The following is a 15,016-nucleotide window of genomic DNA, read 5'->3' on the forward strand; positions in this document are numbered from 1 at the left end:
GGAGGGAGAGAGAGGATGGTCTGTGTTCCTCACTTGGCTGATAGTGCAGATGTTTTCTGGACCTGAGGATGGTGTAGCCGCTCTTCCCAAGAGATACAAGCTTCCAGTGTGCAAGGAGGGGTGGGTCACAGCTCTCCCAGTTGAATCTCTGTAATGTTTCTTCCTACTGGTGCCAAGTTGGTGGAGGATGATTATGGTATATCATATTCTTGGGTATGACAATTCAAGACTTGAAATTTTGTATATGTTTAACATTAACAACCCAATCTCTGGTTTGAAACTATTTTAGAACAGGAAATTTAATATTTGTTCTCTGTAATCAAAACTGAAAACTCTGTTCTTCTCTCTGTCATATTTTGAAGATTATTTTCTGCAATTATGAAGAGTATTTCCATTGGGAAACGAATTCACTTTATACAACTTCTGTGGCTGTGGCCCACAAGGGTGCTTTTGTGGTTGATTACCACAGAATATAGTAAAGTTAATAATTTGGATTAATGAAAATTCGATTATGTAATACCTCATATAAGATTATATAATAACTCCCCCCCAGGCCAAAGTTATAATTTAATCAGGAAATACCTCATGGGCCTTTGGTTTTTCAGAGCACCTTTTAATTTTATTATGTGTCTTGATAGTTTACATTTAGAAATGACAGAATTGACAAACTAGAAAATTTATTGGCAATATATAAGTATAGAAAATGATGTTTTCATAAAATTTCATTTCAGTTAATTCCTGATTGAGTGCTCCTATTTAGATAGAACTCCAATAAAGTATGTGAAGATACTCCTTTTAAAATGAATTATATTTCATTTAAAATTAACTCTTTTCTTATCTTGAAGGCACATTAATTTTAAAATACATTTGTTATTTTATTACATTTTAAAATTACAAGGAAAATCTATAATAGTATGGCTTAATTCAGCATACTTTCAATTAAAAACATTAGTTTTATTAGGGTTTATAGTCTCAGAATAGTGAGTATTATAGTAGTGCATTTTCTCACTTTAAATCGCCTGTATGAGTTTGTTAGTAGGATGCTGTTTTGTAAGTGTTGGACTCAGATTTTTGCTTAAAAATTGGGAGAGAAGAAAGAATATTTAAATTATTAGGTAAAATACTTTAAAGTTCAGAATTCCTAAGTTTTGCTTTGGAAATTTCCTAATTTTGCCCTATATAAAGGTACATTTTTAAACTCATATAAAAATGTCTTATCAATATGAATAAAAGGTATGCGTCATTAGAGAAACAGTTTAGACTTGAGTTTTAAAAGAATATTCACACATTGTGCATTTTAAATGCTTTATTAATATGAAATAAAAAGACATCTGAAACTGTTAAAACTAAATTATATAGCTGTTTCCTAGTATAATCATTTTCAATCTTAATTCTGTATGAGATGCTAAATTAAATTTTATTATTGATTTTTCTGATTGATTTTTTTGCTTTTTCATGTATATGTCCTTATATCAGTATTTTTTTCTGATATTTAAAAAGGATGTTGAATTGTAATATTTTATTAGCCAGCTTTCCTGTGGATGGGACAAAATACCCCAAAACCACAACTTAAATGATTAGTGCTTTATTTGGCTCACAATTTTAGTAGATTCATTCCATGGCTGGCTGGTTTCAAGGGAGAAACAACATGGCAGAAAAGCATAGGAATTATAGGAGGAAAACTGCACCACATGGTGGTAAGGAAATAGAGAGAGGTGGGGCTCTGGGCATGAGAATACATCCTTTCAAGTCACACCTCTAGTGACCTACCCTTTCTGACCAGGCACTAGTTCTAACCCATAACATTCCTCTGGTCTCTAAAAGGCTCATGTTTGTGTCATTATGCAAGATGCACTTAGTCCATCTCTAAGAGTTGCCAGTGTTTTATGCCAGCAATGCTGAAAAGTCTTAAATCCAGAGTGTCCTCTGAGACTTAAGGTGAACTCATGTTTATGAGTCCTTGTAAAAATTAGAAAGTTACATACTTCTAACATACAATGGCACAGGGTAAACACTCCCATTCACAAATGAGAGGGATAAGGGAATAGAAAGAAGTAAGACCAGAGCAAGACCTAAACCCAGCAGGGAAAACATTAAGTCATATAGCTCCATATGCATCACTCAGAGTAAATTGTGGTAAGATGTACATTCCAAAGGGCTTGAGCAGTCCTACCCCTACCTGGGTGACCTTGCGGAGCCACATGGTACGTGTGTGGTTGCCTCCCCTGATGCATTATTACATAATAAAGCCCTGTAGTGCACCTATAATAAATGACAGGGTTGTGTCCTCAGGTATCCTCAGACACTTGGGCTTTGACACATCTGACAGCAGTCTCCTACAATGTTGCCTTATGAAATCTGGCTGGAAGCTTCTGTGACCCTTTAACTTGCATTCTATGTGCCTAAAAACCCAGTACCACATGGGTGTTGCCAAGATTGTCTGCAAGCTTAGGTAGTATCTTGGCCCCCTTGAACCATGGCTGTAGGAGTCTCTAAGAACTGAACTTATAGATAGTCTTCCCTAGGTCGTTCTGAATGAGTAGACATCCCTGGACTTTCTTCTCAAATTTAATTTTTCAGTTTTGCACCCTTGAGCCTGCAATGAGTTGGGGTCTTGCTGATTTCTTGGATGCCCCCCAAACATCTTTCTTCTTGTCCCTGCACAGAGTACTTGACTTATTTTTTAATGCTAATCTTTTAAGCATCCATTGTCTTCCTAACCTAAACATTATAGGTAATTTCTATCTGATAGAATTATAAACTTTGCACATCATTTAGTCGTTTTCTTCTCGTGATTCTCACTGTAGGTTTGGCTAAAAGTAGCTAGATATACCTGTGCTACAGCCTGAACATTGCATTGCTTTGAAATTTCCTCAGATTAATCAGTCCACCTTCTTTAAAGTCAGATTAACACAGTCTCTGTGTATAGCATTCTAAGTCTTTTTAGAATCTCAAAACTTTTCCAAACTCCTGAAAATCAGATTCAAAGGCTTCGTAACTACATGGTCAAGTACAGTCACAGCAATGGTCCCACTCCTGGTAGCAGTTTTCTTTATTAGTTAGCTTTCCTGTTACTGGGACAAAATACCTACCACCTGCAACATAAAGGAGGAGAGTTTATTTTTGCTCACAGTTTCAGTGGATTTGGACCCTGGATAACTGGCTCAAGGGCAGAAACAGCATGCATGGCTGAGGAAAGCTTTTTACCACATGTCACCCAGGAAGCAGAGAGCAGTGGGGATTCTGGGGACAAGAAGGCACCCTTCCATTTAGCCCCTGGCTCTTTTTAACCAGGCCCATCTCTAAATTGAGTTTTTTGGGGGCACTTTAAATAATAAATCATACCAAATATTTTAATAACTGAGTTTTGAAATATTGCTTCAGTGTATGTACAAGGAAATTATTTTTGATTCATGTAGTGAATGTTTTGAATTAAATTTTTTTCACAATCAAGTATTTTACACATGCTTTCTTAAAGTCTGAAATTTTATGAATCTTTCAAAAGGGTAATGTGACATTTTAAATTCATAGCATGAACTGACCGTGTTGACATACTAAATGCATATTGAGTTCAATTTTTTTATTTCCCCACCCCTGTGTACTCTCCTCACTTTCATCTTTCTTTTTCTCTGTTTCTGAGATTGAATTCAGGGCCTTTGCATTGAGCTGCATCCTCAGCCATTTTCTAAAACTAAGCTTATAAATTGCTTAGTTTGGGCTTGAACATGTATTCTTCCTATTTCAGCCTGTCCAAGGGCTTGAATTATAGGCATACTCCATCATGCCTGGCTAAAGTTTCTCTTAACCAGGCACTATTCTTAAATAGTCATTGTATTTCCTTTTATGTTTAAAAGCATTTCTGACCTGGGCAAAGTGGTGCATTCTTCTAACTCTAGCACTGAGATAGGCTGAAGGAGAATTGTAGATTTTGAGATCCTGTCTTTAAAAATAAAAAGAGTTTGGAAACTGGATAAAGAAGATGTGGTTTTTCTATAAAATGAAATATTACTTAGCCATAAAGAATGACAGATTAGATTCATTCATAGGAAAATGGATACATATTGAAGATATACTCCTAAGTGAAATAAATAAGTCATACACGTGTAAATGCCGAATAGTTTCTCTGGTGTGAATAAACTGCAATAATACAGAAGATCCTAATAAGATTACTGACATTGTGAAATGGAAAGAAAGGGGCTAAAGGTGTAGGGAAGGTGGGGTGGATAGGGGAAGGGTAATAAGGGAAAAGAAAAAAAATGTGAGATAAAGAAAAGATGGAAAGAAAGTGCTTGTAGATGGGGAGGGGAGGAGGGGGTGAAGGGAGGGCAGGGACAAGGGGAAAAAATGAGAACCAAGACCTGTCATGTAGAGGTACAAGATCCCAACAATGAATGTAACTATACTGTATCCCTAAAATGTACCAATAAACTCAATTAAAGCTGAAAAAAAAAGTTTGGTATCTAGTTCAGTGTAGAGGCCCTGGGTTCAATTCTTAGTACTGAAAAATAAACTAATGATGCATCTCAAGGTTCTAGAAAGCGAACAATTCAAATCTGAAACTAATAGAATGAAAGAAATTGTAAAGATCAGAGCTGAAATTAAGATAAAAATACAAGGGATGAATGAGTCAGTGAGTTGGTTCTGTGAAAAATTGGGAAGGGGATCTGAGGATGTGGAAGAGGGGAGGGAAAGAATTAAAAAGGATTAAGTTATGATGTGTGTATTTCCCAGTTCCCTACAGTGAATGTGTTTATTGTGTAGTATAAACATATTCAAATAAAAATTGAAAATAAATAAAAGTACTTCTATCACACTTCAACTATAATTCTTTTAAAATTTTCCTTTATTCTTTTACATTTAAAGAATTGCTAGACTTTTTTTTTTTTTTTTTGGTACTGAGGATTGAACTCGGGCCCTTACTTGTGAAGCATGTGGCAGCAGAACCACTGAGCTAAATCCCTGGCCCCAGAATTGCTAGCTTTTAAAAAATTACATATATCGTTAAATTTTTTATTCTATAATTTGGATATTAATTTTAGCCTTGTTCAAACATTTTCAGAATTAAGTTTTTCCTATTGATGAAATTTTAGAATAATTTTCTTAGTATGTTTTTCGTAATGTAACCTTAGAACAGTGGTGGCATGCATGTAATTTTGTTTTTCTTTTAAGACAAAAAATGTACACAAGGGCCCGAGTTCAATCCCTGGTACCATTAAAAAAAAAGTTGTCAGTGCATGATTTTTTCTAAACTAAAACCTGTCTATTCATGTTTAATAGCGGTGTTGGCATGTTGTGATAAATAAGTGGATTTTTGATTGCAGTTTGGGCACTTGCTCTCTAAAAGGTTTGCCATCCCTGCCTTAGAATATATATTACGATCCATATGCTCCCTTTTGGTTATAATTCAGTAACATCTTAGTATGAACTCTTAAGTAATGCTTTTAATTTCTTAGTTTTCTTGTAGTTTGCGATTAAGTTTTCTCACAATTTGCTATTAATGATAAAGTTATCTGTTGTTGACCAGAGCTATTTCTATTATATTACTTTTCCAAAGCACAGTATTTTTCATTTCTATCTTTATGGCCTTGACCATCCTGATACACTTGTATATTTTCTTTCTATGAAGTTATCCTCCTTTATAATCTTGTTACATTCTCTTCTACGGTTTTAGTCATCAAACATTTTATAAATGTAGTAGTATCAAAGATACAAATGATAAATTCCAATTCTTAAGGTACTTCAATTACAGTTACAGAAACAAACTTAATTGCTAGAAAGAGTGGTGTATAGTGTAAGTGTATATAATGGGCATGTAGGAAAAGACAGTGTACCTAAGTTTCTGAGATTGAGGAGCCAGTTGAAAAATATTTACAAAAATGTTAGGGATCCTGGGAAAATATGTAAGCAAAAAGTTGTAGGAGGTATAATACAGTCAAGTAAAGTTGGCACAAACATGATACTTTTTTTTATCATTCCTTTTAAGTTAAATATATCTCCAGGATTTTTCTGGAATTTTAGCCTTCCATAGTTCAGGAATTCAGATTTATGGTAAAGAGTTCTTTGTATCCCTATGGCCCTTAGGACCCACCATTCTATATACCAAACTGACTTCTTGAGTCAGGTATTCACTTTATAATGAGTGGCTCAGGTTTTATGGTAACTTGGTCCACAGTCACCTATTTGGGGGTATTTTTCCCTCAGTGTGTAGATATCCCGATAAAAAAATATTATTAAACCTCTTTGAAGAAGGCCAGGAGGAACACTCCATAGAGACTTATGGTAGTGTTGCGGTACCTCTTTTGAAAAATGGATGCAGTGCCACCTTCATTCAGAGTGTTCTGAGTTTCTGAACTAATTCAGTTGTGGGGACTGGATGAAGGCCAGTGACTCTTGCAGTGATTAAATCAGGTCGCCATTTGGCAGAGCTTTTGTGTTACATAGATCACACTTCAGTAGCCTGCCCTCTCTTTCCGCTCTAGGAATATTGTAGTTGATGAATGAATCACGAGCACAGATTTCTGTGGGATAAACCATTTCAATTGTTCTCATCTTACATCCCATTATAGTGGTCATTTATAACTTGTCATTGGTAGTTAAGTGCCTCCTTTTGGTTTCTGCCACTTTGGGATTTCATCAGTCTTAATAATCAGTGAGCCCATGTCAAGGACATCATTTTTCAGTATTATTCCTGGCATGCAGATAATAGTCACGACAGGGCCTGTACTAATATATTTCTTAAATCAGTGGTGAAAGGAGTGTATTCTGTATTCTGCTGGTCAAAACAGAAAGGTAGGTCACATGTAATAAATATACTTGTATTCTTATTTTCCCATGGCTTTGTATTTCTTCTCCTTAAGGGCTTTTCAAACTTTAACACATATCCGATCTCCTAGAAGTGCTGTTAAAACAGATTTTTAGGTCACACTGCTAGTTTGTTATTTAGTAGCTCTGGACTAGGGCCAATAATTTTAATTTTTATCACTCCCTAAGTGATGTTGATGGCATTGGTCTAGGAACCATACCTTGAACCTTCTATATTATACCTTCTATATTATACCAAGGAAATTGCGGCCTCTGATTTTACATTTGGACTCCATCATGTTCCATCAACTAACTGAGCAAAGGTTTTGGAACTCTGCTTGGCTGCTACATTTTAGCAGTTACTCAGGATCACATAATTAAAAATGTTTATTTATTGTGTTGGAAAATAAAGCTGATGACTTAAAATATTTACTAATATATTTTAGTTTATTTTAAAATAGTAACAATCTAGTTACTTTTTCATATGATTAACATTAATTAAAATAGGAGAAATGACATCATTTTAAACTTTTAAGTCTCAGTGTTCTGGGTTAGTAAAAGATAGCTGGATTGTCACATCTGCTTCTGCATGCAGTCTTTTTCTACATCACCTATCATGTAGCACATGAAAGATCCACTACACTCATGACAGAATGAAGACGGAATTATTATATTAATATTAATTATAAATATAATTATAAATATATTAAATAATAATAAGAATAATAATTATTATTAGAGTGTTTTTATTACAGATTTCCTGGAAGCATTCAGGGACCCACTAGTATACTCTCATCATAGTATTAGAACTGCGGCTTATCAGAATAAACTTCCTATCTTTTATGAGAAGTGGAGAGGTAATTACCAGGCTTTTGAAGCTGGAGCAGGGTTTAATTTCTCTCTGGAGAAAATGACAATAAGTCTTGGTATTTTTTCTTTTTTCTTTTTTTTTGGTACCGGGGTCGAACTCGGGTCCTTGCACTCACGAGGCAGGCAGCTGAACCACTGAGCCAAATCCCCGGCCCAGTCTTGGTGCTTTTTAAAACTACTTATCTCTTCCTTTATAAAAATAAACCCCACTATATGGTAGGCTATAGGAAATGGTGAGGTATTCCAGACTTAAGATGGTTGGCTCCTACCTTCCACCAAGATCCCATTTTCAAAGAGGTTGGTTTTATCTTACTAAAAGATGAAGAGAAAGCAGAGAAAGTGGAAGTGTGTTGTTAGGGAACCTTTTAGAAAGGGAGAGAATATATCCCTATTTCCACAATCATCTTCCAGCGGGATCTCCCCATTCTGGATGATTGGAATAGGCATTATCTAATTTTCTGTCATTTACATTGCCATTATTTTTGTGTCCTTTGGATTTTATCTTCTAATACTTGTTTTGTGTAATTTTGGTGAATTTTTGAGCCATAGCAAAACTAAATGTTGCACCGTTACTTCTTTTTGCCATTATGTTTATTGATTGTAGGACTTTCGTGTCTACAATTTTTCTCCCTAAATTGGTGTAGATTTTATTTTCCAAAAAGAATTAAAACACTATCTACTCTCCCTGTCTTCTTTAGAGAAAACAAAATATTGATATTGTATGACTACTGAGGATGAGTCACGTACCTCTGCCTTGTTCAGTAAAAAACTTGAACTTAATTCTGAGCCCCCAACTAGGAAAAATAATTCCTTTGAGGTTGCCATGCTGTAGGGAAACCCATGCCAAATGGAGGGGACAGTGCTTAAGGCATTTTTAACAATGAACAGATTCAGCCTGTGACCATTCTAGTCTCCCTAAATCAGGCTCAGGCATTGTAGAGCTAAAAAAGCCCAAATGGATAGAATTTTCAGATCATTATGCTGAGAAAAATATCGAAAAGTTCAATAATGATATTAGGGAGACCTAAAATATGAAAAATGGATAATATAAGGAGAGTTGATAGGAAACTAACTTTTTTTTTTTTTTTTTTTTTTTTGATACTGGGGATCAAACTCGGGACCTTGCACTTGCAAGGCAGGTGATGGAACCACTGAGCTGAATCCCCAGCCCAGTTAATAGGAAACTAAAGGGAAGACTCTTGGAGAAAGAGACAGTGATAGCGGGATTCAGAAAAGGGGTAAAGGCATTGAAAATTATCAAGATCTGTTACATGCATGTACCAGTTCCCCAAAATGAACATCACTGTCTATATTGCAAACATTAACACTACTAATTTTAAAAAGAAAAGCCAACCTTGCTATGTTCTGTGTGAATTTCTGCCTCATCTAATCTGTGATCATAACAGTGTGATTTTTACCATCAAATTATTACATATAAATAACTAGAACAGGATTGGGTACTAGCAGTAAAATACTATCAAAATTTTTGGACTGAGCATGGGTTGAAATTAGAAAGGGCTTGAAGCAAAAACTTGACAGGTCTCAATAAAATTGTTTTAGGAGGTATTTAAGGAAGTTGAAAATTTTGCTGGAAAGTGGGCAGTGGGATACCTTCATTATATATAGTAAAAGACATAGCAAAATTGGTACTGCCGTAATACGGAAAATTGAATGTACAAATGAACTAAGGGAGAAGACTAAAGTGATTTCCAAGCAAAATGTTGCAGGTGCCAACTGATAATTTTTTAAGGATAAAATAGAAGAAATTGTGCTTTAAATTTGATTTTTATAAGAAAAGTTCAGAGAAATGTACAGAAATCAGGACTTTCTGGATTTAAAAATAAAATTGTTTCTCATTCCTCCCCTCTCCACTTGGAAAATTGTTCTCATTTTGAAAGGGGCCCAAGGCAAATATCAATCCCATGGTGCTGACAGGAAAACACCTCCTGGTAAAAATGAGTTCTGGGTGTGAGTTAACTTTAGAACTATCTTAGATGGTTTCTCATAGACCTTTTAAATAGTCCAAAGGCTTTTAATGAGCCTAACAGGCCTGTATCTCTTACAGGGTATGATAGAGGTGGACTTATTTCAGAGGGGTATAGATTGCAGATTGATCCACAGGAAGCTTGTCAGGTTTTAAAATGAATTGTATCAAATTGCATGAAAGATAGTAAAAAAAAAAAGCTTTTAGGTACCCAAAGCCTTACAACCACGAAGCATCTGAAGAATATTGCACTCAGATTCAAATGTAGTGAAGTAGGATGACTCAGTGAAACCGTAAGCTTAGAACATGGAGCCAAGAGACTTGGAGAACAATTTCCAAGGAGTGGGACTAAGAAATTCAGGAATTACTGATATAATATCATAGTCCAGCTTCTTGGTTCTTCATTTTTTGAATTAGAATATTTTAGAAATTATTCAATGCTTGTCCCACAATTGTCTGTTAAATGTTTGTGGGCTAACTTACCACTTTGTTTCATAGGTCTTCAGATCAAGAAGTCATGTACCTGGGGAGCAACTTCTAGGGAGCCTAATCTGCAGTTCTGCCTGATGTAGTTGATGAGATCTGAGACTTTGTCTAGATGTTGCAATGAAATGAGACTTTGGAGGTCTTGGGGGAAAAGGTAGAATATTCTGCATGGGAAGGATGTGACTTTGTTGCCAAGGGATAGACTATTAAGCTGCATGTTTTAAAGATTGTCACAATAATATTACCATTTTACATCTTCTTACCTGATGTGACCTTGCCATTGTCATCAAAAGGTAGACTATGTTTACCATCTCATAATCTAGGAAGGCTTGTGACCAATAGCATTTTGTAGGAGTAATGCCATGTGACCTTGCAAGGCTGGATCATAAAAGGTGATGGCATCTTTCACCTCATTTCACCTTATTGGTTCTCCTTTCAAAGCATTTTTTAAATCTCTTTGGTTGTATTTAAAAGTTATTTTTCTTCACCTTTGCTTTTAGGAGTTTCTCTATGATATGCCTGTGTATGTTTATGGTTTAATTACTCAGTTTGGGTAATTCCACTTTTATCTGGTGGTATGGACCATTATGCAAAAAATACAACTAATATAACCCAAGCTCAAGAAACCCAAGCCATATAGGAATTCATATGTATGGCCCCAGCCGTTGAGTTGTTTTGACTGAGGCCATGGGCATTGTATGAAACAAGCCACCTCCATCATGCCTTGCCCAGATTTCTAAATTACTGGATGTGTGTACTTAATAAAATGGTTATTCTATAGATTATTTTTTGATGTAGTAACTGGAATAAGTAGATGATTTAAAATTATAATTTTCAGTAGATCTGTTGCACAGTAAGAGTAAAAATACTTGAAAGTGATTACAGTATGATTTTCAGTGAAAAAGTTTGTGACACATTTTAGATGTTTGTGGCTTATATATTTGGTTTTGAGGTACTAAGTCATGCAGTGGTGTGTCTGAGTTCTAGAGTGTTAATTTGTCACTACATTGATTTGGACTGGTTTATGTGTAATATTTAATTTGATCTGCAGTTTATTTTACTTGATTAAAAAAATCTCAATAAATATAATAAATATGATTATTTCAATTTGTCCCCATATTTTATACATATTTCATATAATATGTATTAATTTTTATCATCTTTTGAGAGCATATTTCATAAGTTTTAAGAAATAATGTGACCATTCTACACGTATCATAGAAAATAGGGGTTATATAAACATGGTAACCTTACATTAATTAATAAGACTTATAGCCTGTCTTTTAAGGGACTTTATTCATCTTCTATATGTACTTTGAATATTGTACAAGTCAAATATACTATGAGATAAATATTGTAGATAAAAGAACATATTTTCCAAAAGTTAATAATTATTCTATGATTTTGGGGGGTATTTTACTGACATCTAGTGGTATTTAGTTCTATATGTTAAAAATCCTTTTCACTTGCTTCATATCTGTTACTCTGTGGGTTTTTTAAATATTTAAAACATTTTAAAAAGGACATTTCAGGTGTCTAAAGTGAAGATAACACTTTGTGAGGATGCAGATTATTCAAATATTTTATGTATAACTTGAAATAAATTAAAAAATATGATCATGCCATACATTCAAGCGTAGTTTTGTTTTTTCCTTTGCACTTTTCTTTTGTTTGGGTCCTTTCTTCCCCTCTTTTTTTCCATTCATGTAATTGCTCCACCCCTAACCTAAGGTAAGTCATCATCACATCCGAGATTTTTTTTCGTGTATATAATTCAATGAATGACTGAATATAATTCTATAAACATACAAATACAAGTTGTACATTTTTTGCTGTGCTTTATAAAATTAAAATTACATATTTTTTTCTGACAGCATAACTTACAAATGTGAGGTAACATAATTGTAGTTATTTTACAGTATACCATTTGAAACAATGTTTTGTTTTCAGCAGGTTTTTCACTGCAGCCATTAATTTTTTTCAATTTTTGCCACCCTGCGTGTAACTGTAATACACGTCTCTGCATATATATGATTGCTTAGGGTAACTTTTTCTGAGATAAATTTTTATTAATAAAATTGCTGAGTGAAATAATGCATAAATTTTAATTCTATGGTCAGTATATGGAAAAACCTTTTGCCCACATCATTAGAAAATTTTACAGCATTTTAATATTTCCCTTGAGTTATAAAATCATTCTTTTGAGTTTTCTCTTTAGAGAATTTGTGCAACTTTTTGTTTGTTGACTTTGAATTTATACTTGTATGAATTTTCTCATTTTAACTTTTGAACCTAGTATATTACAAGATGTCAGCCCCTTGTTGACATTCAGTTTATGGATATTTATTATGACAAATATTATAACAAAGTTGTAACTCATGTCTTTAGTTGTGTCCATGTTTTGTTTTATTGACTCATCATGTAATTAGGAAAATCTCCCTCATACATGGGTTATATTCTTCCAAGTTCCTTCTGCTTCTTTTGAAAATATTTTATCATTTGAGTTTTATGTTAAAGTCTTGATTCACCTGAAATTAAAATACAATAAAATTATAAAAATTGAAGTATAACATAACACAGTAAAGTGCTGTGTTACAGTATCACAATGTAAATACACCAACCAGTTACATAGAAAATTCATGTGCCCTTGCTAATCCTGAAATTCTCTGAAACTAGCCACTATCCTGATATTTGTAAGTGCTTTCCTGCTTCTCTTCATACTTTGCTTTTTAAGCCTGATCCCTAAACAATGTAGTTTGTTTTGGTGGTCATTGACCTTAATGTAGATAAATTCACATAATATGCATTTTTAAATATTCATTATGTTTTGCTCATTTTGTTCAAGGTTTATCCACATATATGAATAGTTTATTCATTCTCCTTACTGTATGTACTCCATTGTGCATTTATGTGATTCCTTATTGTACCATTGATGGACATTTGGGTTGTGATTTTCAGTTTATGGCTACATGGGATGATGCAGTTATGAGCATTCTTGTGCATTAATTTATGTTGGAAATAATACTTCAGAGGGAAATTGATAGCACTTAGGACACACACATATCCAACTTTGCTAGATCACTAATTAGCGCTAAAAGTTTTCCAAAGTGGGTATACGAATTTGCATTTTTACTAGTGGTATAAGAGTTCTAGTAGTGTGCATTTCCCCAACAGTTAGCATTGTGTGTCTTTTTTATCTTAGTTATTTTCATGGATAGGTGTTAGTATTTTATTGTGGTTTTAAGTTTTATTTCTGTGATTTTTAATGAAGTTAAGTAACTTCTTACCTGTTCACTCATTTAATTATTTCCTCTAGTGAAGTACTCTTTTTTGGCCATTTTATTTCTGCGGGGTATGTTTTTTCTTACTGACTTGTAGGAGATCTTTATATGTTATGAATCAAAAGATATACTTAATTTTTAATGTATTTTCTTGCTACTTGTTTTCTGTTTGTCTTACACGTTCTGTTTTCATTTGGATCTATGTATCATGGTATGATGATGATTTTTATCTTAACTAATTACATTTTTAAAGATTTTCTTTAATGATTACGCATGTATCCTTAATCAGTAGTATACAAATTAATTATAATTCTAAGACAGTAGAACCCTTGTAATTCCATTTACCACTCACTATCTTTTATATTACTGCTTTCATATATTTTAATCTCATACTATTTTGTTATGTTTGAATAATCACTTAGTTACAATTACCTGCATTACTAGGGTTTCCCTCATTCTTTATGTCCTGTTGTATATCTGAGTTTTCTTCTGGTATATTTTTCCTTCTTTCTGAAAAACCTTATTATTTCTTTTTAAATCTGTCTTCTGATGAGTAATTCCCTTAGGGTTTTTTTTCCCTGTAAATATATTCCCCTTTGATTTTTGAAGAGTATGCTCATTGGGTATTGAATTCTAGAATAGGATGTACTTTCAGATATTTGTGAAAGTTTTTTTATTTATCTTTAGACTTCCATCCTTTTTGTAGAGAGGTAGTATTTTGTCTTTTCTTCCCATGTAGTTGCTTTTGAAAATTTTTCTTCATTCTTGCTTTTTCTGTGGTAGGTACATATTTGTTTATGGTTTTGTAATTACTCTGTGATTTGTACCACTTTATATTGCTAGCTAGATTTTTGGGGGGCAAATTTTGCTAAACCCTTAGTCACTATGTTTTCACATTATTTTGCTAGGCATAGTCTTTTGCTTTTCCTTCTGAGATTTCAGCTATACTCATGTTAGAGTATACTCATACTGTGTCACATATAGTCTGTAGTATTTTCTTTCTTTTACATGCTGTTCACTCATTGTGATTCGCTCTACAGACTTTCTGTTGACCTACCTTCTATTTCATTCATCTTTTCTAACCATGTCCAGTATTACATTCATATATTTAGCTTATAGAATTAGTATTGCATTTGCAATTCTGTGATTTTCATGTGAGCTTTTTCATTTCCTATACTGCACTAAAACTTGCCATCTTCTCTTTTAAGCCTTAGACATGTAAATCAGTTGCTTTAGAACCCATATTCAGCATCTGCTGCTGGATATCTTCCTAAAAGAATAAAAAGAGTCATACCACAGGGATATATGCACACCCCTGTTCATAGTGGCACAGTTTGTAGTAACTAAAACTTGCAAACAGCCCAATTGCCTGTCAATGGGTGACTGGATAAAGAAGATTTTTAAAAATATAAAATGGAGTACTCTTCAACAATAAAGAATGAGAAATTAGAGACATTTATAGCTAAATGGAGGCCACACTTATGCAAAATAAATAGGACACAAATGTAAATACTGAGTAGTTTCTCTGGTGTGAAAGTTTAAGTGAGGATCAAAATGTATAATAGATAATGTGAAATAGGAAGAAAAGGTCCAA

The 15,016-nt window shown here is 33.8% G+C and overlaps 1 protein-coding gene across 3 annotated transcripts in view; it reads left to right on the forward strand.

Annotated features, from left to right (window-relative positions):
• The window catches only part of Tdrd15 (tudor domain containing 15), a 160,508-nt gene that overhangs the window by 91,002 nt on the left and 54,490 nt on the right, over window positions 1–15,016 (forward strand). Inside the window, exon 2 of one of the 3 annotated variants that reach the window (XM_019206625.1) lies at window positions 10,154–10,730. The exons of the other annotated variants lie outside the window; for them this stretch is intronic. Within the exon in view, the coding sequence (XP_019062170.1) occupies window positions 10,154–10,196 (43 nt within the window). The 3' untranslated portion in view covers window positions 10,197–10,730. Of the gene's footprint in view, window positions 1–10,153; window positions 10,731–15,016 lie in introns of those variants that run through there. 3 annotated transcript variants of the gene reach the window in all.

The sequence above is a fragment of the Fukomys damarensis genome, unplaced genomic scaffold (assembly GCF_012274545.1).
Source record: "Fukomys damarensis isolate Sample0158 unplaced genomic scaffold, DMR_v1.0_HiC HiC_scaffold_2, whole genome shotgun sequence".
Taxonomy (NCBI): domain Eukaryota; kingdom Metazoa; phylum Chordata; class Mammalia; order Rodentia; family Bathyergidae; genus Fukomys; species Fukomys damarensis.